Here is a 25,317-nt window from a genome sequence, read left to right as displayed (position 1 = left end):
AGGGTTAGGCTTGCTCTTGCTGTGGTTAGGGTTAGGGTTAGGGTTTGTGTTAGGCTTAGGCTTGCGTTTGCTGTGCTGAGGCTTAGGGTTAGGCTTGCTCTTGCTGTGGTTAGGGTTAGGGTTAGGGTTTGTGTTAGGCTTAGGCGTTAGGCTTAGGCTTGCTTTTGCTGTGCTGAGGCTTAGGGTTAGGCTTGCTCTTGCTGTGGTTAGGGTTAGGGTTAGGGTTTGTGTTAGGCTTAGGCTTGCTTTTGCTGTGCTGAGGCTTAGTGTTAGGCTTGCTCTTGCTGTGGTTAGGGTTAGGGTTTGTGTTAGGCTTAGGCTTGCTTTTGCTGTGCTGAGGCTTAAGGGTTAGGCTTGCTCTTGCTGTGGTTAGGGTTAGGGTTAGGGTTTGTGTTAGGCTTAGGCTTGCGTTTGCTGTGCTGAGGCTTAGGGTTAGGCTTGCTCTTGCTGTGGTTAGGGTTAGGGTTAGGGTTTGTGTTAGGCTTAGGCTTGCTTTTGCTGTGCTGAGGCTTAGGGTTAGGCTTGCTCTTGCTGTGGTTAGGGTTAGGGTTTGTGTTAGGCTTAGGCTTGCTTTTGCTGTGCTGAGGTTAGGGTTAGGGTTATTCAGCACGCTTTTGTTATACTTGTTTACTTGTTTGTCTGTTGTGGGCCATGTCTTGTCACCGTGGGATAGGGGGGAACGAAATTTCGGTTTCTTTGTGTGTCTTTGGCATGTGAAGAAATTGACAATAAAGCTGACTTTGACTTTGACTTTGAATTACTATTATTCCTTCCCTGAGCATGCTTGCGATTGTACTCATCTCAAATCGTCGTTCCCTATTAAAAGGAATGGAAATGCCATTAATTCATTCATTCTAGCCTCTCCCAAAATAAAAAAGTTTTTTATCCGGGAAAATAGCACTTTAAAATATTGTATGTTACCGAAGCCAATGAATAATTAGAACGTAAAGAATTAAACAGTTTATACAATCCTCTTTTTTCCTGACATTTTTACTTTCTACATTTTAAAACTTTTTACCTTCTTACTCCGTCATAATAGGCTTGTTTTGTCTTCAGTCCAAGCACTATGCATGATAAGAGGTAAATAATTTTGTGTGCACTTTTTGTTCGTTTATTGTACACAATTGACAGTAAAGTTGAATCAATACTTATGTTTGTATCAACATCCTTTTTTTTTTTTTTTTAAACAAGTACCTTAAAGAACAGAGTGTAGATACTTTTGCCACCTCATTTTATTAGATAAATAATTTTTTTTCAAAAAAAGAAAAAGTCCTTGTTTTTTCCCCTAAAAAGGCATCTCAGCTTTAACTTTTGTTTACGACGGCGTGAATCCCAGGAGCTGTTCGATGGGCTTGTACCGCCACTCATCCGCTTCCAGCTCCTCCACCAAGCTAGCCAGTTTCTCCATGCGAGAAACTTGTTGATCTGCCGGGAGATCAACAGTCAGCCAAAAAAACAATAAAAATATTTAGTGCTGTGTTTCAGTCACATACCGTGTTTGACCTGCTTCAGTGCCGACGCCACTTGGTAGCTGAATACAGACTCGCACAGAAACCTGTCTGAGCCGTCTGTAAAAGGAAATACAAGAGAGTTAGGCAACTTGTACATTGGTGTAATGAGCAAGTTCTGGATAAAGTAAACTCAAGCCCTCACACGGAGAGCCAGTTGCTGATTCGGCTGAACATTTGCAAAAAACTGCTGTAGGCCACAACTCACATCCAGCCTCACAATGAAATATCCCACACTCTAGCACCTTATGTCACTTAATTACTTAAATCTTTTATTTTTTTAACAAAATTCCTACTGAGCAGATTCACACTATTCCTCTACAAACCTTCCATCATTTCACCAGCTCCTTTAGGGTAGGTGTACAGGACCTTCCTGGGAGGAATGAGTTCCGAGGCGCTGAACCCCGAACCGGTCACCGAGCTGCCGCTTACGCCTCCGGCCGAGGAGGACGAAGAAGACGCCGCCATTGCCTGTGCAACATTTTTTGAAACACACACTTGTCACTTGCATTGCAATCGAACGTCACTCAATGAAAACACTAACGTTAGCTCGCTTAGCATTGGTTAACAAATAAAGCAGCCGATCGTGGATATAGCAACATTATCACTTTGGTAAACATCGTAATTTGATCATGTTTCAAAGAAACTTACACCCAATGCGCGTGATAACCTGGAAACTTTTATTTTAATCCGCCCAGTTGATGCTGCCGTTTGTTTCGCAGAAAAGCTACCCTAGCTGCACTTTACGACAAAGTCGGCCGTTTACGGCAAATAACAATATGGCGGCGATGTTGACGTAGCAACGAGCACAAATTCAAAACAAGTTAAGATTTCGTAACGCGTTTGTATCTCGTAATTTACTTGAATTGCACTGCTTTACTCTGCTGGGGTAACTTTTGTTAACAAAATGGACGTTTTACGCCCTCCTCTTATTAATATAAATGGTAGAATATATCGAAGAAACGTTCAAGAAGAACAGTATGAGGAGGAGGAGGAAGATTTCTCCTACATGGGAACACCTGGTAGGTGTAACGTGCATTATGAACTCTGGGAGCAAGTAAAAAAAAAAAATACAAGGTCAAAATTTGTTTTTATTTGTCATGCAGTGAGCGAGGAATTCGAGGCAGAGGAAACCTGTGATGCTCACTTGATTGAACAGACTGAAAGAGGATTCCGATGTGCCATCGACGTGCCAACTGTCTTGTACAAGTGAGTCACACAAAAGTATAAAAAACACACCCAAAGCTCTGAGAATATTCATCTCTCTGATTTGTCCTGTTCCGACAGATATATCATCGGTAAAAAGGGAGAAACTCGTAAACAGCTCGAGTTGGATACAAAAACGTCGATTAACATCCCCAAACAAGGTGTGGAAGGACAAATAGGTACGACCATTATCGGCGCCTCACTGGAAATTCTGTTTTGAGAAGTCTAAAAGTAATTATCATCGTAAAAGTAATTTATTTTCATGTTTTCAGTCGTCACAGGGCCGCACAAAGCTGCAGTCTCCTCTGCCGTCACGAGAATCGAAGTCCTCATTGAAAACTTCCGGAAGAAGCAACCTTTCACGCACTTCCTGTCGTTCCCCCTCAATGACCCCAAAATCCATAAGGGATTCTTGAAGTTTAAAGATGATGTCTTGGAGCAATGTTCACAGGTACAATAAACACAGACTGCATGGGAAAGGTATTTATATTTTTTATTTATTCATTTATGATCGCATAGGACCACGGACTCGATGAAAGCATCTTTCAGAACCCGGCAAAGCTTCACCTGACTGTCGGCACGCTCACGCTGTTGGATGACTCGGAAATTAGGAAAGCATGCGAGCACCTCCAGAACTGTCAAAACTTTATCAGGTATGTTTTTGATTTGTATAGAGCTTTAATGAATAAAAAATAAAAGTTTTTCTCATTTTTTTCTGTCAGGGACATCACAGGAGGAAAGCCTCTGCCATTACAGGTGGCGGGCATCGAGTATATGAACGACGACCCCGCCATGGTGGACATCTTGTACGCTAAAGTCAACGTGACGGACGGCTCTGACAAGTAATGGAAGTACCAAAAAAAAAAACAGCTTCTTTGTATTCAAATTTATTGTTTACTGCTACAGGTTGCAGGTGATTGCAGATCACCTAGTGGAGTATTTCGTCTCCGTGGGCCAAATGACACGAGAATGGGACAGAGTCAAGCTGCACGCCACTGTGATCAATACCCTGTTCAGAAAAGACACCACTGGTACATAATATTGTCAATACCACACACGGTTTTTCACTATAGCTCTCGGCAATGCTTTAAATGGTTGGAATCCGTCAATATATAATCATACACTTTATTTCTATACATAGCTCAGTCTTTGTATTTTTTTTTAAGGAATCCTTTGGTAACATTCTCAGGAAATCACAATGCACTATTTTTAGAACAGGCCAAGATTAGCCCTTATGCCAAACAAAACCAAAACAAAGCAAAAAATTTGAACAATCGACAACAAAACATTTTCCCCCAATTTTGAGGGCCAATGTATGTATATAGAGATACAATTAATAATAATAAATAGTATAATAGTAATATTGAAGAAGTAAATCTTCAGCTTGTTTTTCAACTGTCGAGCTGCAATGTCGAAATTCCGCCAGAGACATTTGTGGCATCTGCAGCTCCGTTTACATGCGTTTACCGCAGCATGTTTTTCCAAGTACTGACAAAGACTCGATTCATCTTGGCCTGGGATCAAGCCCTCCCCACCCTCCAGATTTCCCAAGCATTTCCCAACATGTTTACCAGCGCATGGTCAACGTCAATTATGGTCTAAATTCCAACCAATAGAACTAACCTTGATTTTGTGCCCGCTGCATCACCATGGAAGCAAGTCGATTTAACGCCGTGTTGTGTTTGGAAGTCTGATCCCAACCTCCTTGTTTCACATTCCGTTTTTTTTTTTTTTTTTTTTTTTCCCAGTGGAAGAGGCCAGCGGGTCAGGAAGACATGGCAAGAACGAGCGAGAGGCATTTGATGCCAGAAATATATTAAAGGTTAGAGAAAAATACTGTAATAAATTTCATTTAGAATTCAACCATTCCTAAAGTTATACAGGTCATCAGATTAATGTTTGAGAAAATAACCAAGGACAAAAGCATCGTATTAGAACAAATCTTTTTTTTAAAAAAAGTCATAATGTTAAGAGAATAAATGGTACAACAATAATTATTTTCATTCTCTAGTCCACAATTTCATATCCCAAGCCCTTTTGTGTGTTCTTCTCGAATGCAGACATTTGGAGCTTATCATTTCGGAGAGCTGGATCTGAACACGGTGTCACTGTCGCAGCGATATTCAGCCGATTGCACGGGCTACTACGCCTCTGCAGGAAGCATCAGCTTCTCCTGAGGTATCATTTGACAGACTCTTCCAAGCCTCGATATGGATTTCTTTTTGCCAATGTTGGGGGACAGCAAATCTTATGCTTCCCCTTCTCATAACCATCGAGTGGGCTGCCACTGAATAGAAATGTGGAATTCCTGCAAATAAAAATCATGCCAATATCAACATAACCTCCTTGGCAGAGGTAAGTGAAATCTAACTGTGATTTGTGAGCTTGATACAAACTATTTTGATCCCTGCTGTTGGCTTCACCTGACGGCCCACTTGGAATTGTTATGTGACCCACATTGAGGCCCAACTTTAGCCTTCAGCTGTCAGCAATGAGGAGTCTTCATTAATAAATCTCAGCAGGGTAAGCCACACGTCTGCGTTGAGAACGAAGCCCTCTCCGTCATAAAAAAGAAAAAAAAAAAAATTAAACAGTTAAATGTCAAAAAAGGAATTTAAGAGCCATCAGGATTCAGTTTCACTGATTTCATTTGATTAATAAATAGTGCAATTACATCACAACAAGTCGACAAAGGCATCACAATTGGACACTCATGTTTAATGTTTCCTAAGAAACTAAACTCGTTGGATTTCATTGGTGACCTCAATGTTTTTTTGTTCACCCAGAGCCATCTTTATTGACAAAATAAAAACACACCAGGAGTTTGTTTCTGGTTTTGTCAAATAAAGATTTCTTCCTTTGTCCAGAAAAGTGCCATATACATCTGATGCATTATTAGTAGCGGTATTGTTGTATTAAAAAAAAAAAAAAAAGTCATGCTCCTCAAACAGGACCCTGCAAGTATCCAATTTGAAATAAGCTATCCCTTTTTCATATTTTGGATTTTTTCAGTTTCTTCTTCAAAGATTTGCATTTCCAAATGAGCAGAAGTTATGAATTCAGTAAAATACCAAATCATTTTGGAAAAAATTCTTAATTCAATTGAATATTTCCCTACATTTTTTTAACAATTTTACTGTTCAATCACTGACATTTAATGAACACTTGTGATAATTCCAATTTTAATTAATTACACATTAAGTCACACACATACATATATATTATTTCAGTCCATCATAGCCATTAACTGTTTTAAGTGGATGAATTGGTTTTCTGCCACCTCTAAGTGGAACGTAAACGATCAATATGACCAAAACTGACACACATTTTAACAAAAAGTAAATAAAATGAAAAAGACCACCTCTCTCTTAAGACTTTAAACATATACAATCCTCAATAAATAAGATACAGTTAGTCAGGAAACACTCCAACGCGCATGTGAACACTCGCTTTGACTTATTGCCGAGTGATGAGTGAACACATTTGCATATCAATTTGTCTCGTGGTGCTGTGAGGTCTTTGTTGGGGGTCTGTAGTGGTTGGTACGGTGTTCAAATTGTGAGGGGCACCAAGCCGGCAGAAGAGGCAGCGGGAGGGACTGTGATGACTGTGAGGGTCCCTGGATCAAGGCTGCTTGGCCCTCTGCTGCAAAACCAAAATGAAGTTCCATTAAATATCCCTCATTTCCCATTAAAAACATACCATTCAAATTATTTCCAAATTCATCCTCTTAACTTAGATTACCCAGAAATTTTCCACACTCTGAATTTTCTTTTTACTCATCCCGTCACACACAAAAAAATAAATCAAAGAGACTCACTCACGCTTTGTCCAAATAGGTGATACGCAGTGACTGAGAATATGCGCTATTGGCATTGAGGATGTTGCCATTGTCCAGAGCGTAGTTTTTCTTGGCCTGCTGCTCTTTAGCCAGATTCCTGCACGCAGCTAGTTTGGCCTCCAGAACCTGCCGGACATGAGGTTTGTAAGGACCAAAAAAACAGATTCGAGGGGTTTACAGAAACCCAAAAGTAACTTACTCCGACTTTCCTCAGTAGGTCGCTGACGATGTTGAGCGCTGATATCCGTGCTGATGGAGTCAGTGGTGAGTGACTGGTGTAACTTGTGCCAAGTCCTGCAAAAAGATCCGTGTCCCATTACTTTTGTCCAAAAGCTGCAAAATATGTGAGGCTGCACAGACCTGTGCCATCTGCGAGGAGCGCGTTGTCCAGACCTTTACTGAGAGGCGTGGCAGGCGTGGAGAGCGACGGTGAGACCATCTTGACGTCGTCATGCGTGGGAGAGCCGGAGTCCGATGTCCGGCTCACGTCCGCCTGACGTTCACGCACTGCAAGCTCCTGACGCAAGTCTGACCAAACACAAACCTTCGTTAATTAGTCGAGGTAAAGATGAAGAACTTCCGATTTTATTTTTTTAGCTTAATCATAGGCGACCCCCTCCTCCCCAGCTCTCACCTCTGGCTTCATCTTTGAGTCTCTGAACGGACTCGAGAAGCGACTCCTTCTCATCCAACTCGCTCTCCAGAAAGGCGTTCCTCTCGATGGCCTGGTTCAGACGCTGCTCAAAGTTCTCCAGGGACGAGATGGTCGCTCTGAGAAACAAAAAAAAACCCCACATGGTCAGAAGCAAAATACAACGCTGACCAGCAAAATGTTTCCAGACCTCTTGGCTCGTTCCAGGTCATCGTTGGACTGTTCCAGTTCTCGCACGTATTTGTGGAGGTGCTCCTTGATACTGCGCGTTTGCACCAGGTCGTCCTCCAGAACGGATATCTGCTTGTAGCTCTGTGAGTACTGCTGCTCCAGCCTCTCCTAACACAGCATATTGAGTAGCCTCATACATTTTTCATAATGATTCTTGTCCTCCTCAGTTGTGACCAACATTGATAAACAAAATAGGGTACGATAAAGCCCAGGCATTCACAACCAAAGCTTGTGATGAAGATATTCCAGATATCTGGCTCCGCCTTTACCTTGAGCGACTCCACGTCGTTCTTCAGCCTAAGGTTGTCTGATTGGAGGTCCTTCAGGCGATGCTCGGCCTGGCCCAGCTGAGCTTCCAGTTCAGCTTCCAGCTCCCTGCTGCCCTCCTGGAACTCCAGCAGCTCCTCGTGAGCCTCCTGGTAGCTGCCGGCAGACAATTAAGAGGACACACGCGGACAGACAAAAAGAAAGATGTCACGCTAAAAAGAACATTCTGATGAACGAAGAAGGCGCATCTAAAAATGGAATCTCCTGGTGCGATGCATCTGTCACATCAGCAAGAATATAAAGCCTGCTCTCCTCAACTGACAAGAAGTAAGCTGCAATTAAACTCCACATTTAATCATTAAAAGCTTAAATAGGTAAAAACTCACAACGTTACGTATCACATACTTTGCCTTATACTTGACGTAGAGCGCTTTCCAAAAGTTGATTTCCTCATCCTTGGAGGAGAATTTAGGTATCTTGTCCGCTTCCATGGCAATCGCATCTACGCAGGAAGGAAGTTATCGATATTATCGATAATCTCAACTGGTTAAAAGGGTCTAATTAACGATTAAGATTTGAAATGAATGAAGACACCTTTGCATTTACTGTAAATATAGCCCGATAAGTAGTTCGCTACATACAAGGTGTATTATCGACTCATTTGACGTCATAGTGCCTGACTCAGATTTAGCTCAAACGACGATTAATGTTTAGAAACATCTGATCGGCAAATATAAAGAAAACATGAGCAGATATTCATCTCAAGACATTATTGGGAGTGAATAAAATCACTAAAACTGTGAAAAGACATGAGGATTACTGACATGAATCGACACGAAGGCAAAACGTCAAACATGGCTGAATCATTTCAAAACCAATCCACCGTGAATTTTTTTTAAACAATCGCGCTTTTACCTCGATGGAAAACAAGAAATAAGTCGTCAGTTTACCTGCTGAACATCACCTCATGTAACGAGTTATTTGTCATCTAAATGAGATATTTATCGGAATATTTAGCTCGAAGCTTGAGAAAATTGTGGAGATGCTTCTTGCTCGTTGAGTTATACGGCAGCTGGCGAAGATACAAAATGCAACATTGGCGCCCCCTGCTAGTCATCCTTTGCAAGTGCGCTAATCGGACAGGGAGCATGTTAGATATTAACTGATAATAATTGTTTAGGTTTATAAAAGACCTTGTTTTCTTTGTCTGAATACAAAAATACATAGGCGAGCCTTATGTTTATAAGAGCTTTGATACATTGCTGCGTGTGAGTCAAATGTACGATACGTGCTGTAACCTACGATGACGTCATTACACGCGCTGTGTCTAAATCATACAGATTTTAAAGATCGGGACATGAGTGGTCATTTGATTTTCATTTTGAATTAGAAACCCGAAATTAAATTACATCTTGCGCTGATTATTCTCCAGAACAACTAAGGAAACGTCTAATAACAGGTTGATATTCCATTATTAATAAATAAAATAGAATATATTGATATAATAATAAATAATTATTTCTCCAACAAAAACAGTATTGGTCTTTTTTGGTGATTGGATATTACATTTGGAGGCAGATATTAAACGTAGAAGACAACTGGTTATTAGCAGTTTAAAATAGAATCACCAAAATTGGACTACCTTCTGATTTTTCATTTGATGTCCGGAATAAGGAAAAGTCATCTGTTTGGTTTTCAATGTTTATTCTGACAGCAAAAATTGAAAAAACAGAATTAGTCACAGATCACATGTCGCATGTTGACCAGGAGATGGCAAAAAAAAGAAAATGTTACAAGTCATATTGCAAAATTGGACATTCGGGACCAGCTCACTCCAATGTCGTCCTACACCGATGGGAGAACAAAGAACTATAGTATGACTGATAGTTTTGAAAAAGACAAAATGTTACAATAGTTAATATGTCACATCACAAAATTGGACTTTTGGCACCACAGCAAAGTTTTGTTTGTGTTTCCGGCACCTCGTTGACCAGCTAGCTCCAACGCCGCCCTATACTGAGGGGGGAACAAAGAACGCAAGTACGAACGTGGTAGGCTAGAAAAAGACAATGTTACAAGTCATACTGCGAAATTGAACATTCAGGACCGGCTCGCTCCAACGTCGCCCTACACTGAGGGGATAAAGAATGCAAGTATGACAGTGGTAGGTTACAAAAAGACAAAATGTTACAATAGTCAAGTCATGTTGCAAAATTGGACATTCAGCTCCACGTCAAAGTTTTGTTTGTGTCCATTGACGTGACGACGTCCTCCCCCAAAGGTTACAATGCGCCGTCAATGGAAATCCTAGCACAAGACAACGCTGCTCTTATAGCAAAATTGGGCATTGGGCTATTGGTACCCAAGCTGGTTCCTCCACAAAACCTGAAACATAAAAGGGGTGAAACACGACAAGGATTTGGTTGTGTCGATCGGTGTGACAGACCTAGTCAAGTCAAGCTCATTTCTATTGCCCAAAATCAGTCAAGCCTTAAAGGGCCTCCCCCAAAGCCTCCAATGCGCCGGCCGGCTTTCAACCGCTATCCTCACACAAGACAACGCTGCTCTGGATCCAGACAAGCCACAACCTCAACCACAACTACAGACCACCTCTTGAGCAAGTCCAACCATCAGACCCCCAAACACCTGCCCTCATTTCAAGGCAACCTTTCCGGCGTGCACTCATAACCAAAGGCAACCAGAGCACAACACTGCCCCCTCCTGGTCAAATGATCCACACACGTGTCAACTTCTGCGTGCTGCTTGAGTCTTGACTGGGTGTGGAATTGGTCCTTTCCTCATTGCTGCTCTTTAACCCTGGAAAAACATGCAAGGCGCCATTCATTGAGTGCTGGAACTACATTTGTGCTACAGCATTCATGTACAAAAAAAATGTGAGCCCACAGTTCACCCTTACACCCTGTCATCTGACCAAAATTAACCAATCGGGAGTGAGCAGTTTAGGCAGATGCAAGTGAATGAGTAAATCTGTACATTTTCAAAACAATTGTCAATATACATTTTTGCAAATTAACTTTAGGAGTCAATTTAGAATTTAAGTTACCGTTGAACCCAATTGTGAACATATTTTTTAAAAATCAAATTCGTCTCTCTAGCCTTTTATGTTGGATACAAGTACACAATAAGACGGAACATCGCCATCGTTTTATAGTCATTCAACTTACCTCACGTCGGGCGGATGATTCAAGTTTGCAGTCGACAAACGACGGCGTAGTTGAGCCGTCCAAAACGGGATGTCCGGAGCAAAACCGAGAATACACGCTTGCAAATAGTTCCAACGTATGAGAATGAATGCAGGGGCCGTTTTGGGCAATTTTTGGAGCGAAAGGGTTTGATTTGGAGGAGGAAAAACTCGCATTCATACATACGTTGGCATAACATGAAATTAAATACCACTCTTAACAATTACAATTAAAAAAAAACATTTTTCTATTTATTTGACTATAGTCAAACAAATACTTATAGTTCAACCCCCAAGTAAAAGACGTGTCATTCATGAGTTAAAAATGAAACAAACGAAAAAGAGCTGCCCAGCATTAAAAACAAACGAAAACGTTTTGGAACACTGCTAAATTGTGCAAAAGCAAGTGCATTGAGACGCGCTGCGCTCAAACCTCAAACGCTACTGCGTCCTCCAAGGTCGAAAATCCTGCAACAAGCAAAAAGACGTCGTGAAAAACAGCAACGGACAACAAACATTTGCTCGTGTACCCGCTTACCTGAGAGAGTGCCACGCGGTCGGGCTCCATCTTGCTTCACTCGTATTTTGTAACACCCTGGTGCACACCTGTTTTTAATTAACCTGAGGGTCTGACGTCACTTCCACCAAATAGCAAACTTCTTCTCCTGCATGTCGAACGACGCTTTGCACGCTAGCGCCACCAGGTGGCCTGTAGAGGTGACTGATTCGGTTTACCCTGGAAATTAAAGTGAACGAGCAGCCTGCCAATTATTATAGAACATTAGTCTTCAAGAACCACGCTGTCGCCATCTCCTGGTCAGCATGTGAAATGCAGTTGGTGACAACTGGGAATCCCAATCAAATAGAACCGTGTTTCCATTTTCGTTGGAGGACTAAATATTGAAAATCAAACTGTAGATTGACTTTTCTCTCCTCTTATCAGACAAAAAAAAAAACCCCGAGAAATATTATATTTCAAGTTTAGTGTTTCTAATTCAAAACGAAAATCAAATATCCAGTCATTTTTCCATCTTTAATATCTGCTTCCAAATGAAATATCCAATGACCAAAAGAGACACGGACCCTCCACCACAAAACACACACAACCTGCCAGTTTTACATTCCAGTGAATCGCGTAAAACACAAACAACACAACATAAAGGCGGGTGATTATTTGACTTGTTCTACAGTAGGTTTAATCAAATATTGAAATTGTAAACATTGCAGATTAGCCATTAATTCATATTGTGAATCGAGCTCTGGTCTGTTTTTGAGCAGTTCAGTCCCACTAATTTACATGTCCAAGTCAACATGTATTGTCCATTTCTTTTATCAAATAAATATTCAAATCAACCCAAGGGTGTTAATTGTGTAAAACAATAGACTAATAAGTGCTAATATGAAAAATGGAGACAAAACAATGAGTGTTATCTTCATGTGTTCATTTCAATCCAGCCAGTATTTCTATACATCTACATATATATTTATACTGAAGTCCCTATATACATAGCATGTATGTACAACAACTTATTTACAGTCTTTTTTTTTTTTTTTTGCGTGTGTCAAGTGAGAGATATATCTGGTCCCACGTTTGAAAGCTTCTCCTTGCCCACATGGGTGTCAAGTAAAAAGCGTTTGCAAGAAATAGATCTGTATCATAAATACTCTGCTGAAAATAAACAGGATGCTTTGCACATCTATGCCTTCACATGTAGTCATCATCCATGTAGAAAAAAAGTGCATCCATCAACTGGGACAAAAATAGTAGGGCCCCCTCTTGGTGATGAGAGCATGTTTTCTTCTCGTTCACCTCAATGACCTTCTCGATCAAGGGTTCTTCTCAAAGTGTGGTGCGCAAGCTCCCTCTAGCGGTACACTATGGAAACACTGATTTAAATGGTCAATCTGTTAACCGTCTTTTTCGGATGTATTATGTGTTCTCCTGTCAATATAAAATATGATCTGATGTTTGATTGGAAATCATAAACTCTGCAAATGTACAGTATAGACAATAAATAGTTTTCACTAAATTAATTTTAACCACCAAGATGTTTTTTTTTGTTTGTTTATCGGCTAAGTATCTACAACGTGCATGTTGGTTGATAATACGCACGCGCACACACATGCAGTGCACACTCAGGCTTGATGTCCATGCCGAGAGGGGAATAGTTGTCGATATTCCTTGCAGAAGATTGGCGCGCTTGTGTGTTCCTTGTCTGGCGTTCAAGTCATCAAATAAGGCAAATAGAAACCAAAAAGAGGGGGGGGGGCAATCCAAATGGATGAATACATTAGGGGAGAAGGAGAAAGGAGGGGAGAGGGTGCGGCGTCATAGGACCGTACTCTCCGAATCCTCCCCCCCCTCCGACTCGGTTGTTCTGAGGCGGCTCGAGTCCAGCAGCGCTACCGAGTGCCTGAGGTGGGTGATGTGAGCCAAGTCCAGAAGGCTGTCCAGCTCCATGTTAATGACGGGAATATCTAGGTTGCAGAAGGAATCTGCAGGAGCAAGAGGAAAACATTTACTCATCATTCAGAGAGCCTTGGGATGCTGAGAAGATTCCAGGTGGGGGTTGGGGCCATGCTGGGCGAGGAGTGTGCGAGTCCAAATCAGGCATGGGGAAGGAAAATAATATCACAAGATGACCAGAGAATGTTTTACAATGTTTCTACCGTGTCCACTCATCCGTTATGTAAATATTTGATTCTATATTTTCAAGACTGAAGAAATGACACTTGGCTACGAACGTCATAAAGTAGTCCAAGTACAGGTTGTACAACAATGTACATTTACTACTCCCTCAAAATACCTCAGATAGCCTAAACTGTCCAATTTGGGTCAAAGTGTCAACATTGTTTTCCAGCATTGACTTAAAAACTGATGGGCATGGAGTTGAACAGCGCTTCATGAGTTGCCTTTGGAATGCTCTTCAATATTTCCGTGAAAACATCACAGAGCAGGAGGATGTAACTTTCTGTTATACAAGATGTACACCGACTACCTCGTAGCAAAGCCCAGTCCAATATGAAATAATATTCTGTAGATGCACACATGGAGGAGTGGGGAGAGGGAGGGAGGGAGGCGGTGGCAAAAGGTGGGAGTGACGCTCAAAGCTGGCAGCAGGAATTAGAGGGACCAAGCTGTGTTTAGCTTCGTTTCATTTTGTGCACCCATCGTGCCCGCATGAGCCATGCAAAATGGGCGCAATGAGACATTGGCTCTGATTTATGGTGGGGGGGGGGGGTCGCCATGTGGCCAAGATGCAAGTTGGAGGGATGGTGGGGGTTAAATGAAGTCCTGCTTACCCTAAAAGTCCCTCAAACAAAACGACGGCTCAAACGGCTGCAAATAATCAACAACAATTTCACATCAGAACAGTTCAACCTGTTGAGTGGTCATCGAACACAAATACCGACTCACAAAAATGAGAGTTTGACCCTTTGAGTTTTGATACTCTCGTAGTGGACTTAAATCTTATTGAAGAAAATGACAGCTCGTACCTGTGGACATGCTTTCTCCAGGAGACAAACCATCCAGCAGGCCCGACGAGTGCTCCAGTGGCTGGGGGCTGGTGCCGGGTGTGGAGGGCGGCTGAGGCGGAGGCAAGCTGGGCCTCTGCCGGGGCGGCTTGGGCGTGGGCCGGACTTTGGTGAGCGTCCCGGCCAGCGAAGGCGGCGAGGACAGAGACGGCGTGCCGGCCATCTGGACGTGTCCCAGGGAGCCGATAGTGGCGTAACCCTGCGGGTAGCCGAAGCCGTATGGCGAAGGGGTGCTAGGGGGGGTGGGCGACAGGCTGACAGGAGACGGCTGGCCCGTGGATTGCTCCGACACAGCCCCCGTCTGGCTGTAGGGGACTTTAGGCGGGATTGGAGCAAGCTTCTTTGCTAGGGGATGAGATAAAAAAAAAACATCCAAACTTTGAGGTTAACTAGAGGCACATGTGATGACATCATCTTACCTCTCCGTAGTGTGTGTGGGCTGTGCTCAGACTGGCAGCCAGAAGAAAGTGTCCCCTGGAATCCCTTCTGCCCAATGACTGGAGACAGTTCTTTGTTCTTCAGGGTGCTGAAATGAAACATAAAGCACCTCTTTAGATTCCAAGATGACCTCACCCATCATACTTGCACCCTGCATTATTGTAATTATAAAAAGATCTCACACCTCAACTTACAGGATAACCATAATGAGGGTTGAAGGGCAAAAATGGCTCGACAGAAGTTTCCAGCAAATGAGGATGACTGCAGTGTTTCAAATTGGGGGCGGAGCCATGCAAATGAGCCTTTGACATTCACATGATACGACGTCACAACCATGCTTTCCTATTTTTGCGTGTGGAGTGGTGGAGTCTCACACATGCTGATGTGACTCATCACCACCCACTTGTCATAATCAAAAAGTTCAAGCTTTTATTTTGGACCCAGGCCCAAAGGTAAGGTAGAAAGTAATTGGTTAAATATTTCTGAAATGATACAAGATCACTTTGCGGACTCCTGTTTCCTGCCCACACGTAATCCCCCTTTCATCACAGAAGGCTTTGACTCTTCCTTGTTGCCTAGCAACTGCCTCCTCCGCATTTCCTGGCAACCAGCACGTAGCAGCGATGACTTGCATTAAAGATGCATTGGATAACGGCAAAAAAAAAAAAAAAAAATGCTGCTGCTATCCCATCACCCACCTCTTACCTGTGTGTGGGGGGGTAAAAAAATAAGGATGTTCTTGCATTTACCTAGCGGCCTTGCGTCCTCGTTCTCGGCTACAGGTGGCCCAAGGAGGGGGGGCGGATAAGGGCGTGCCAGGGGGTTTGGGGGAGCCCAGGAATAAATCGTGGCGAGTAAGAACGAGCGGGGGTTTGATGTAGAGGGAGGAGCCGTTTGTGTCGGCAGGGGGCGCATGCAGGGGCTCGGCTAGGGAGGCCTGCTTGTGCAAGGGCGGGGAGCTTTGGGCTCGTGGGTTGGAGTTGATGTCAAGGGGCTGCGGGGACGGGCACAGGGAGTGGAGGAACGGGGGCGGGCTGTAGCCCGAGCGGCGGGGGACGGGCGACGGGCCCATGGGCACGCATTCGGGACTGCGGGAGAGCGGGCGCATACCGGGGGGTGCTCGGGCGGAAAAGTGTTGGGGAGGGAGCGAGAAAGGTGAGGAAGACGGGTAAGGGGGGGGCGGCCTCTCCTCCTCGGGGGAGGGGTGAGCGTTACAGGCGTCCGAAGCGTCATCCGAGCTGGAATGAAAAAGAAATCTTTTACGGCGAGCGGGGAAGCTGTTGGAGAGGAGAAATGGGTAGGAAACATCACCCGATGGTGAGGAAGAAAAAAGAAGCGTCACCTCATCCACTGCAGAGCCTTGCGACAATGGAAGGTGAAGCTGTGAAACATGCGGGGGCTGACGGCCAAAAGACAACATGAGAGCGCCGCACGTGCAGCCGTGGCCCCTTTCACGCCGACGCAATTGGCGCATCACAGGAGTACAGTTGCATCGCCGAGAGTTGCGCTTCTTTTGACGTTATCTCGGTGCCGAGGAACTATGTTGATGTGAGAGGAGAATATTGCAGCCTTCCCACGCAGGGTTGCAATTTGCTAGTAATTCACTCATCTCTTAGCAGAGTTTTGGAATTTATTCGCCAATATTGACGGGAAAAAAAAAAAAAAATCCTATTACCGCAAACCTTGTACCATCTTGTGACATCTTACAATAACTGCGAAAACACCGTAACGCCTCCGATGCGCAAATATGCTCGGAAGGCAGCGTGAAAGGGGCTAAAAAAACATATTCAAGCATGTCTGGGGTCAAAGGTTAAAAAGTTGAAGGAAGATCTTTGGAGGGGCACTAGTATGCAGTCAGCTGCGGGGCGCAGGTTCGGGGGCTGAAATAGGGGGAGGTGGCCTTGGGGGTGGCACAACAGCCTTACCTGGCTCGCTCGTTGTTAGTGGGAGGAGGGGTGGGGGAGGGTGACCCCGAGGGGGTTCCGGGCGGCTCGGGGGTGAGCGCGTCCGTGGGCGGGGTGGGCGCCCGCACGCTGGGGGGCGTGGATGTGGTTTTACGCGAGGACGACGAGCCCCTGCGGGACACCCAAGAGGTGTCCATCACCCTGACTCCCATGCTGTAGTGGGACACAGACGCACAGCCAATCACTGCAAAGGAGGGCTTGAGCTTGGGGGGAGGGGCTCGTTCGCGGGATCAACTTCCGACGTAAGAACACGGATACCCTTGCGTCTTCCCGTCGAATGAATCCAAACATCACAATGATGCAACTTGGATACACAACTTGGATAACGAGTCCACCCAACACCGACACAACACACAAAGAATCCGTAACGAGAGGGGTGAAAGGGCGATTACGCTACCTCTGGATCTTCCTGATGCTGCATGGTTCAAATTGAGAGAAAGAAGTAGAATGAGGACACAAAGAAAGGTCAATCTGTGAAACTTGTGTTGGGGCTCAACAAAGATGTCCTTAAAACAAATTCAATCTGGTTGGGACTCCTTCATAAAGGTGATCCATTCTTCAAAATAATACTAAGAAAAAGTATTCAAGAGGGCCAAATAAGTTGAACAAAATTGATTATTCGTATCACGCTCAGATACTTTCACGTCAAATCCTTTACAGCTAAGACTGCCGCTGGCTACGGATCAGAGCCGGGTCCGGGTTAATTAGCCGAGCTGCGCCGAGACGCCCCGGTGGGACGGATAAGAGCTTTAAAAGAATGGTAGGAGGATCACAAAAAGGGAGCGAGACATAATCCTTTGTCACTTTTGACTTCAAGTCCCTTTCAGAACCACTAGTTACGTTAGCCAATTTGGGAGTATTTTTTTGAAAACCAACAGTCATACCCATCTTTCTTGTAGAACTCCAGCATCATGTTGTCAGTGGCCACGCTGAGGGGTCTGCGGCTCTGCTCGTTCTGCCGCCGCTCCATCTGCTCCATGTCGGGAGACGGCATGGAGCTGTAGTTGGCGTTGTGGTTGCTGTGCACCGGACTGCCGTAGTTGCCCGTCACGTTGAACTCAATTTCTGGTTATAAGAAAAAAAATGGAGATGGGAGCGTTGAAGATTATATTTGAGCAGGTGTGAGCACCTCACCTCCGGGGAAGAACCAGTCGGCGTGCTGGATGATGGGCTCGATGATGCCGACGATTTGCAGGGACACTGTGGTCATCATCTCTGTGATGTTGCTGCAGAGGACACAAGGTGAACGACTCACACGATGTCTTGGACCAAGCTACCAAAACAGATTTGTTATAAAATTGACATTTTTTTTTAAGCCCAAGTATCTGCACTTGCACCATCTGCAGAGGAAACATTAGCAAAGCTGTTAGAGAACTTGATAGATTGATAGCCGAGACATTTCGAAAGATGCCAGGGAGGGCGACTTCTTCTCAAACTGCTGCGTCACCATCGTAAACAGACTCCAGCTCGGAAACGGTCGTCCGGAGATTTTTATCAGCACATCCGAAAGGACGATAACAAGTCTGAAGGTGGTGCTACTGTCTTGAGATGTCATCGTGGGATTTGTAATTATTCAAAAGGACGAATATGGACGGTCGTTTTTAAATGAGGTATAAAAAAAAATATTCAACTAAATATTTTTTTGTAAATGTAACCTGGTCCTACCCGTCGCTGTGCGTCCACAGCAGGTTGGGCCCCAGCACGATGGCGATGTTCCCGGGAGTCATCTTGTTCACGTCCTGGTATTCCGTCAATTTGGACAGGAACTTAATCAAATATCTGCAAACATTTGGCAGGGAGTAAGAGCAAGGTCGTCACGCACATTTGCATAACCTACTTCTCATTTCTTCATTTCCCGGCGGAGCCAGAAGAAGAAAAACACGAGATTACTGAGCTGTGCAAGTTTCCCGACAACCAAGTGGAGCCGCGTGTGATAAACTTCCATAAAAGCCTCCCAGAGCTAAACACAACTCCCCATTTGAGAAGACCCTTGAGGACACAAAAGTGGGCCAGTGGGCCGGCCGTGTGTGCTCGTGCGAGCATCAGGCGGCTCGCTATGGTGAGCGACGCTGTCTGACATCTCCTCTGAGAAGAAGCGCTAAAAATAAACTCCATTTGTAAGATGCGACAGATACACGCACGCGTGCAGTTTGCGCTCCGTCTCATCGCTTTCATCACGGGCCTCCAGCAAATATCCAAAAGGAGCCAACAACTGGAAGCCTTTTTTCAGTCTCACCTGAAGTTGTTGTTGCTGGCTGGCGGGAGTTTGTCACAAGCGCCGCGGAGAGCCTGCAACCTTTTGTCCTGGTCTGGAATACTGTAGGAAGCAGGACCAAGTTAAAAAAATAATAATAATAATCAGACAATTCCACCCTGTAGATGTAAAGGCTCCTTACTTTGAGGCCTGAATCCAGTCGTTGTAAAGCTCAAAGGTCATCAGGGGCTCGGGGAGCTCACGCAGGTAAGATTTCAAAGCGCCTACAGGACAAGGATTGAATTTATGGCAACGACATTCAAGCCATGAGAATGCACACGTGGCAACACAAGAGCTCACCTGCGATGGCGTGCGGGTCAGCCGAGTACTCCTGAACGTCCAGCACGCCGCAGTCCAAAGACGCCTTGAGCTTCTTCAGCTTGGAGGCGGACGGAGCCACTCGGAACAAACCCTGAAAACACATCACTTTTGAGCGTCATGGAGGTCAAATGATTTTGTGTGTGCGTGCATGACATCATCTCAGCTAGCGCACATGTGTGTGTCTGACCTCCTCTTCCATGCCGCACTCCAGCAGCATGGTGACACAGGCCTCGATGGGGAAAGCAATATCTCTCCCGCTGAGCTCTAAGTGCTCTTCCAGCGGCTTCCCGTAGCAAGGCTTCTCCGCCCACGACTCTGACAAAACACACACGCACACATTAGATACAGTGTTCCCCACTATACTGCTGATTTTTCTATTTTTAAAAGCAGTGTGTGTTGTTTACCTTGATGAGCTTTAATCTGAGGCAGAATGTTCTGCAGCAGCTCCAGTGACTTCCTGTGGTACTCGGCCTGGACTTCAATCAGCTGCAGGACACACAGCAGGCGTCAGTGTGGGCGTGTGCGTCGGTGTGGGTTACGCTTTATTTTTTTTACATACGGTCTGGAAATAGCTTGCATAGTCGAGTTCTTTGGCCATGGAGCTGTACATGTCGGCGGACAGCTGGTCCTGGTGACGGCGAGCAAAAACAAATGAATATCGGGTCCATTGGAGAAGTCAATTGCGTCAAGGTGAAGCCCTGACCCGACAGATCTCCATGCGATTGGCGGCCTCCTCCATCTCCTCCCTCAGGTGCTCGGCCTTGCCGCCGCTGGGCTGCAGGTTGCTGGACAGGCCCGACGACTTGCCGGACTGATAGTACCTGTGGTTTCAACGTGAAGGATGGAAATCAGACTGATCTCAGGTTTGTTTCTCACACACACATCTACAATGGTGCAAGACGAACCGCGTGCGAGCGGAGTCCATATCCAGGACCAGTTTGGTTAAATGTTTCCTTTGTTTCTGGATGTTTGGGATTTCCACCTGAGGGAGGCAAGGAGAGTTGACTTTTGTTGTCAGCTGCGACACACACACAGTCAATCATGAGCGCTGCTCTCATGCGGATTCTTTTACAAGCATGCAGGTGTCACATTGAGGTAGAGCGGCAAATGCAAGGTCACAAGCATTTCATTACCCCCCCCCCTCCTCCTCCTCTCCTGCCAATTTTCAAGCCTGGCTATACTACCTCGGCGAGGTCATATAGCGGGTCCATGACGTCTCTCTCGATGGTGCCTTCGAACAGGACGAGCTCCTGGGACAGTTTGTCCTGCGTCTCTCCGCACAGCTTCAGCATCTTCCTACGGCAGCAGAAGCGACGACGGCCATTTAGGACTGGGAGTATGCCAAGCACTCATAGCTCCGCCACCACCGATTCCCTGTGCTCACCCAAGCATAGACTCGTCCCCGAGCAACGCCGCCCCCTCCACCATACATTGTGCTAGCGTCGCGAGAGGAAGTTTCTTCTACATGAAAACACAAAAAAGATCACAATGATAACCGGCTTCACATGAGACTTTTACTGCCGCTTCTCCTCTTCCTTCTTTCCTGCAGTGCCACCTACTGGACTGGAGTCCAGCACGTTTAATCTCAGTCAATGAGGTCAATAAACAAGTGTTTGTCTTCTCACCGACGGCGACCTGACCGACTTCTTGTCCACCTCCACGTTCTGCTGACCCTGCAGACACGCCGCCAACTTCTTGTGGGTGCTGTGCGACACCTGCTTGACCAGCTCCAGACGTTTCTCCGCCTGACATACAACAAAGAAGAAACTTACAATAAATCCATCAAATTATTTTCATTCATTTGAAATGAGCGCGGGTGTCCATTAGGACATACCTGCAGGAGGTCTTCGCTTAACACTTCGGTCTTCTCAGCCCTGCGAGGGAAGAAAGAAAAGAAGCCTCGTTGTGAGTCAGGCTCAATTTGGACGGATATGGTTGCTATAGCAACTGGGAAACACACAGATATTACATGCATGTCACAATGCCATTCGCTGCATTTTTTATGAATATTGTAGGAGGCAAATGATTCATTGCTAGTTTCAGTGTTGACGCAAAGACTCGTGGGACCCCCCCCACACACACACTTTTGACTTCAGAAAAGTCCTCAATGAAAAACCATGTTCTTCAAACTTTTGCAATACAAAATCTGTCGACAACAAAGCAGTATTCTCGCTGACGTCCGTCTGTCAAGCGGCAAGCGATCAATAAAGTCATCACCCCACTTGGGTTGGTCCTTCCTCACTTCTTGTTCGACATAATATTAAAACAAAAAACACAAACTCACAGAAGTGCAGCTCGAGCCCTGCTCATCCGTAGCTTTCGTTTCCACATGCCCTCACCAGTAGGTGGGACAGCAAGTGCTTTCAGGCCCGTCGAGGCATCAAGTGAGGAGGAGGAGGAGGAAGCATAGGGAAGAAAGAATGAAACCTGACTATCTGGTCCTTTCACTTTACCTCATCAGCCATCAATCACTCTGCCACCCAATGGACATATTTTTGTGTGTACATATGCTAGCCAGTGTTAGCATGCATGTGTGTTAGCGTGCGTCTACTTCGTCCACCTCCTCATAGACACACTGTCACAGCCTCAATGTCAGGATTAGCAGTGATGTGACTAATAGGTCTTTCAATCTGAGCCCATTGTTAACCAGCCAGTGGTCTCCATGGCAACCGCAGAGCGGGAGGAAATACTTTCTGGGATGATGTCACCGACAGGCAGGCAGAATAGTAGTAGCGGTAGCAAATGCAAGACTTTTAAAAATTGATTTGGGCAAAACTAGTGGATCCCCTTTGCCCCCCTGCACTGGTGCTGTACTGGTATTGCATGACAAACATAGGGGTCACGTGATAATCAAACCCGGCCCGGAGCTGGAGCTGGCCCAGAAAGAGGAGCTCATGAAAATGCTGCTCACGACCCAACGTTGCCCCCCTCCCTCCATCCCCAAGGCCTCACTTCTCCAAACTCTCAGCACATAGACAAAGCGGGCTGCGCTCCAAATTCCACCGCCGTACCCCGACCCACTTTGGTGGCAAGACCGTTTTGAAACATGGCGTCCAATCTCAGCTAGCATCTTCCATTTCATTGTGTAGCTCACCTGCAACCCTAACGGATAAACGGAAAGTTTCAACTCCCCATCGTGGAGCTGGTGAGTAAGTGCTGAGGTTCTGATTCTGACACAGAACTTGCTGCAGCAGCTCCAACTTAAAACTTTAATGTTTCTCTCAACGACAGCATCAATAATTCAGCCGGGCTAAAAATAACAACAACACTTCCACGCCTCTACTCAATACAGGAAGTCGGCAGCGTATAAAAATGTGCGGCTTTTAAATCTGGGCAATATGGACTTCATCCCTCAAGGTTAAAAAAGAAAAAATAATCACACTTTCTGACATTAATTTATAAGTGACAGTGTATCTGATGAAAGGCTTGTTTGTGGTTGTTAATGATATTGTAACGTGCTCGATTTACAAAATGTGGCTGCGGTGGCGGCAGGCGTGTGCAATATGTACTCTCCTGTCAAAACATCATAAAAAAAAAAAAAAAAAAACAGGTGACGATTGACGAGTAGCTCAAGGTTGACATGTACTTAACTATGGAGGCAGGCTTCCAAAAAAAGCAAACATACCAATTCCTTCAACTACAAACGGCAAAAATATAGTTTTAGAATATTTTTGGAAAAATAAATGCTCATAAATTTTTGACCACGGATCCTGATGTTCACCTCCTTTTACCCCATCAAGCAGGTGTGTTGCAAGCACAAAGTATCACTGAGCAACATTTTCAAGGACGCTCTCTCTTTCTCTCTCTCTCTCTCTCTCTCTCTCTCCTTTTGTGTCAAGGCAGCTCAGCATGTTTGGTGAAGTAAAGAGAGAGGAGGATTCTGTGCGTTTTTCAAAGCGCCAACTGCCCTCGGGCTCCCTCTCAGTTCCTCTGGGTCCGCGTGGACTCGTTACGGCGAGCTCCCAATAAAGCAGCGGGCGCCATTTAAAGCAGGGAGATATTTACGGCACTCCCCGCAAGGCCTCTCCTCCTCGTTACGACCCACATTCCTCGTTCCTCGATGTTATCAGGAACGTGTAGATATTGGGGGGGTCTTGCTTGCCTGAAACTTATGAAAGATTGAACAATTGAGAATGTCACGATAGAATCGAATTTAGTGTAGCTAATTAATACAAGTACAAATTGCTAGCGGTAAGAGCAAAATGGCTACTTTACAAATACATCCAAGTTGCTCCCAGACAGATGCACTCATCAGTCCTGAGAAGGAACGAGGCGGACGGTGGGAAAGTCCACTGAGCTCTGACTCATCTGAGCCTGACTCACACGAGCCGGCATTCTGGGACTTGACTTTTTACAGATCCGTATCGTGTAAATGAATGATTATAGTACATACACGTAAACATTGCTCGTGAGGAAAAGTCAAGCCTTTTTCTTGGAATAGAATTTTCGTAGATGGACGTAAATCGTTATATTAATATAGCTAAGTGGTCCAGGAGACACCTTTGCAATCTGACACATTTGGAGCCGACTAGCTACGGATGTTGCCCACGCGTCATGTGATGAATGCCCTTGGGTCGACTTTCATCCGTCGACCATCTCAGTATAAGATCACACTAACACATGGACATGGGGAATCACACAGATAGCCGTTGCCATGGTCACAAGAGGCCACAACCGTTGCCATGGAAACACCTAATCGAGGTCACGCATTGCAAGGCGCCCGTATGTGACTCGACAAAGGCTGCCCTGATTGCTGCAACAGCTCTAAATAAAAGATGCAGCTGCTTTTCGACATTCCCCAACAAAACATTTCGGAGGCGGTCCTCATCAAGGGTCTCCGAGCATGTGATGTCATTTCCTGTCACGTCTGTGCTCTCAAGAGCGCGCCGACAGTACAGCTGGCTGGCTAACGTCACCTCGAGACAACCGGGCCCCGGTCGCCACGGCAACAAAGGCATGTTCCACCACAGCTGCATCAGACACACAGTCGACACGCTCGAGTTTTAAGGCTCGCGTTGGAAGGTCACAGGTCACCAGAGTGCAGATGTTTCTCAACAACACTACAGGAGAGCACGCATAGATACACATAAAGTAGTCACGACTTGTCATGAAGCTAGCATGCCATGTCAATTTTGGAAAGTTAACAGAAAATCAAAATAACAGAACAGCCTAAATGGATTCTGTTTAGGTCGCAATGTGAAGAATAGCACCAAAAAAAAATTAAGCCATTAAAGAAAAAAGTCATTTCAAGTCACGTCTTCACTCACAGGAACCGGCAGCTGCTAATGACTTTAAAATGCAACACAACTTCTCCATTTTTATAGCCTGCAGGCTTCAATTGGTTCATCAAAATAGTCATTTTTACTCTTACTCCATGCCTCATTAGGTGTACTATGCGCACAAAATAATTACCAAGACGTCCAAATCCACAAATCAGTATTTTGTGCACACGATACCTCTTTCGTGACAACAAATTCCTCACGTCATACTTCCGCCTCCATCTTTCTCTTGATGGCGTCGTTGCCATGGAAATAGTGAATGAAGCAAGAAGAAGACATGTCATCCTCCGGCACTCATCCTCCCCTCTTTGGCTTTACACTTTGTCGCTCAGTCACACAGTTTAGGCAGGATTAACGCTGCACGCTTGCTGTTTTGGAGATGAGCTGAACTGCGTCTGAACCTCTGGCGACCCACATCTGGATTGGAGCGACGCCATTAGGGGGGAACAAGTTTTGGTGGGGAAAAACATGGTGGTGCTAAATAAATGCAACAAATATTGCAAAACTTTTGGTAAAACAAAAGCATGATGATGAGTTTCTGTGTTTCACTAATATCTTTTCATTCAGGGCTGAAATTCAGCGCCACTGTCTGCAGGCCGGCGGTCCCGGCTTCCGTT

At 45.0% G+C, this 25,317-nt stretch overlaps 4 protein-coding genes across 16 annotated transcripts in view; 1 reads left to right on the top strand and 3 right to left on the bottom strand.

The window, feature by feature from the left end:
- Nucleotides 1-1,214: 1,214 nt before the first annotated feature.
- On the bottom strand, nucleotides 1,215-2,367 carry anapc16 (anaphase promoting complex subunit 16). Its single transcript, XM_088360643.1, has 4 exons — nucleotides 2,160-2,367; nucleotides 1,835-1,979; nucleotides 1,494-1,568; nucleotides 1,215-1,425 (listed from the first exon to the last, which is right to left on the bottom strand). The coding sequence occupies exons 2-4, from the start codon at nucleotides 1,974-1,976 to the stop codon at nucleotides 1,316-1,318; spliced, it is 327 nt and encodes a 108-aa protein (XP_088216769.1). The 5' UTR covers nucleotides 1,977-1,979; nucleotides 2,160-2,367; the 3' UTR covers nucleotides 1,215-1,315.
- On the top strand, nucleotides 1,852-8,294 carry ascc1 (activating signal cointegrator 1 complex subunit 1). Of its 7 annotated transcripts, none has more exons than XM_088360631.1 (15): nucleotides 1,852-2,530; nucleotides 2,615-2,717; nucleotides 2,796-2,893; nucleotides 2,987-3,165; nucleotides 3,234-3,367; nucleotides 3,437-3,556; nucleotides 3,621-3,745; nucleotides 4,463-4,536; nucleotides 4,775-4,892; nucleotides 4,992-5,069; nucleotides 6,554-6,695; nucleotides 6,770-6,819; nucleotides 6,889-7,117; nucleotides 7,183-7,521; nucleotides 7,606-8,294. In XM_088360631.1, the coding sequence occupies exons 1-9, from the start codon at nucleotides 2,416-2,418 to the stop codon at nucleotides 4,889-4,891; spliced, it is 1,065 nt and encodes a 354-aa protein (XP_088216757.1). In that variant the 5' UTR covers nucleotides 1,852-2,415; the 3' UTR covers nucleotide 4,892; nucleotides 4,992-5,069; nucleotides 6,554-6,695; nucleotides 6,770-6,819; nucleotides 6,889-7,117; nucleotides 7,183-7,521; nucleotides 7,606-8,294. The 7 variants fall into 7 exon arrangements, with proteins under 7 accessions (XP_088216757.1, XP_088216756.1, XP_088216758.1 ...); XM_088360630.1 differs by having other exon boundaries at nucleotides 4,992-5,237; XM_088360632.1 differs by lacking the exon at nucleotides 4,992-5,069.
- Nucleotides 5,345-11,507, bottom strand: LOC148382581 (nuclear distribution protein nudE-like 1-A). 6 transcript variants are annotated; one of them, XM_088360636.1, is made up of 10 exons: nucleotides 11,446-11,507; nucleotides 11,341-11,375; nucleotides 8,111-8,207; nucleotides 7,708-7,861; nucleotides 7,398-7,546; nucleotides 7,190-7,326; nucleotides 6,916-7,083; nucleotides 6,755-6,849; nucleotides 6,539-6,681; nucleotides 5,345-6,359 (listed from the first exon to the last, which is right to left on the bottom strand). In XM_088360636.1, the coding sequence occupies exons 3-10, from the start codon at nucleotides 8,194-8,196 to the stop codon at nucleotides 6,266-6,268; spliced, it is 1,026 nt and encodes a 341-aa protein (XP_088216762.1). In that variant the 5' UTR covers nucleotides 8,197-8,207; nucleotides 11,341-11,375; nucleotides 11,446-11,507; the 3' UTR covers nucleotides 5,345-6,265. The 6 variants fall into 6 exon arrangements, with proteins under 6 accessions (XP_088216762.1, XP_088216764.1, XP_088216763.1 ...); XM_088360638.1 differs by lacking the exons at nucleotides 11,341-11,375; nucleotides 11,446-11,507 and adding an exon at nucleotides 8,656-8,892 and having other exon boundaries at nucleotides 6,949-7,083; XM_088360637.1 differs by lacking the exons at nucleotides 11,341-11,375; nucleotides 11,446-11,507 and adding an exon at nucleotides 8,656-8,891 and having other exon boundaries at nucleotides 5,345-6,356.
- Nucleotides 11,508-11,921: 414 nt separating this feature from the next.
- arhgap44b (Rho GTPase activating protein 44b) overlaps nucleotides 11,922-25,317 on the bottom strand; it is a 15,400-nt gene continuing 2,004 nt past the window's right edge. For both annotated transcript variants that reach the window (XM_088360625.1, XM_088360626.1), the window contains 22 exons: nucleotides 21,256-21,295; nucleotides 21,047-21,166; nucleotides 20,806-20,882; nucleotides 20,606-20,717; nucleotides 20,327-20,403; nucleotides 20,125-20,242; nucleotides 19,981-20,049; nucleotides 19,826-19,907; nucleotides 19,609-19,736; nucleotides 19,401-19,512; nucleotides 19,243-19,324; nucleotides 19,083-19,163; nucleotides 18,512-18,625; nucleotides 17,981-18,072; nucleotides 17,731-17,911; nucleotides 17,244-17,261; nucleotides 16,808-16,999; nucleotides 16,225-16,281; nucleotides 15,632-16,120; nucleotides 14,864-14,970; nucleotides 14,406-14,789; nucleotides 11,922-13,403 (listed from right to left, as the gene is read on the bottom strand). In XM_088360625.1, coding sequence (XP_088216751.1) covers nucleotides 13,237-13,403; nucleotides 14,406-14,789; nucleotides 14,864-14,970; nucleotides 15,632-16,120; nucleotides 16,225-16,281; nucleotides 16,808-16,999; nucleotides 17,244-17,261; nucleotides 17,731-17,911; nucleotides 17,981-18,072; nucleotides 18,512-18,625; nucleotides 19,083-19,163; nucleotides 19,243-19,324; nucleotides 19,401-19,512; nucleotides 19,609-19,736; nucleotides 19,826-19,907; nucleotides 19,981-20,049; nucleotides 20,125-20,242; nucleotides 20,327-20,403; nucleotides 20,606-20,717; nucleotides 20,806-20,882; nucleotides 21,047-21,166; nucleotides 21,256-21,295 — 2,899 coding nt within the window. In that variant the 3' untranslated portion in view covers nucleotides 11,922-13,236. The remainder of the gene's footprint in view (nucleotides 13,404-14,405; nucleotides 14,790-14,863; nucleotides 14,971-15,631; nucleotides 16,121-16,224; nucleotides 16,282-16,807; nucleotides 17,000-17,243; nucleotides 17,262-17,730; nucleotides 17,912-17,980; nucleotides 18,073-18,511; nucleotides 18,626-19,082; nucleotides 19,164-19,242; nucleotides 19,325-19,400; nucleotides 19,513-19,608; nucleotides 19,737-19,825; nucleotides 19,908-19,980; nucleotides 20,050-20,124; nucleotides 20,243-20,326; nucleotides 20,404-20,605; nucleotides 20,718-20,805; nucleotides 20,883-21,046; nucleotides 21,167-21,255; nucleotides 21,296-25,317) is intronic.

This window comes from Syngnathus floridae, chromosome 18, assembly GCF_059516105.1.
Source record: "Syngnathus floridae isolate MCC-2025c chromosome 18, RoL_Sflo_1.0, whole genome shotgun sequence".
NCBI lineage: Eukaryota > Metazoa > Chordata > Actinopteri > Syngnathiformes > Syngnathidae > Syngnathus > Syngnathus floridae.
This window is presented reverse-complemented; position numbering and strand designations above follow the sequence as displayed.

Coding starts and splice junctions, on each gene's coding strand:
- anapc16 (XM_088360643.1), bottom strand. CDS start 1,976: ATGGCGGCGTCTTCTTCGTCCTCCTCGGCCGGAGGCGTAAGCGGCAGC. Junction 1,569..1,834: donor AGCTGGTGAAATGATGGAAG/GTTTGTAGAGGA, acceptor TTCCTTTTACAG/ACGGCTCAGACAGGTTTCTG. Junction 1,426..1,493: donor ACTGAAGCAGGTCAAACACG/GTATGTGACTGA, acceptor ATCTCCCGGCAG/ATCAACAAGTTTCTCGCATG.
- ascc1 (XM_088360634.1), top strand. CDS start 2,416: ATGGACGTTTTACGCCCTCCTCTTATTAATATAAATGGTAGAATATAT. Junction 2,718..2,795: donor GTGCCAACTGTCTTGTACAA/GTGAGTCACACA, acceptor CTGTTCCGACAG/ATATATCATCGGTAAAAAGG. Junction 2,894..2,986: donor AGGTGTGGAAGGACAAATAG/GTACGACCATTA, acceptor TCATGTTTTCAG/TCGTCACAGGGCCGCACAAA.
- LOC148382581 (XM_088360636.1), bottom strand. CDS start 8,196: ATGGAAGCGGACAAGATACCTAAATTCTCCTCCAAGGATGAGGAAATC. Junction 7,084..7,189: donor ACTCAAAGATGAAGCCAGAG/GTGAGAGCTGGG, acceptor GTGTTTGGTCAG/ACTTGCGTCAGGAGCTTGCA. Junction 6,360..6,538: donor ATCACCTATTTGGACAAAGC/GTGAGTGAGTCT, acceptor TTGGTTTTGCAG/CAGAGGGCCAAGCAGCCTTG.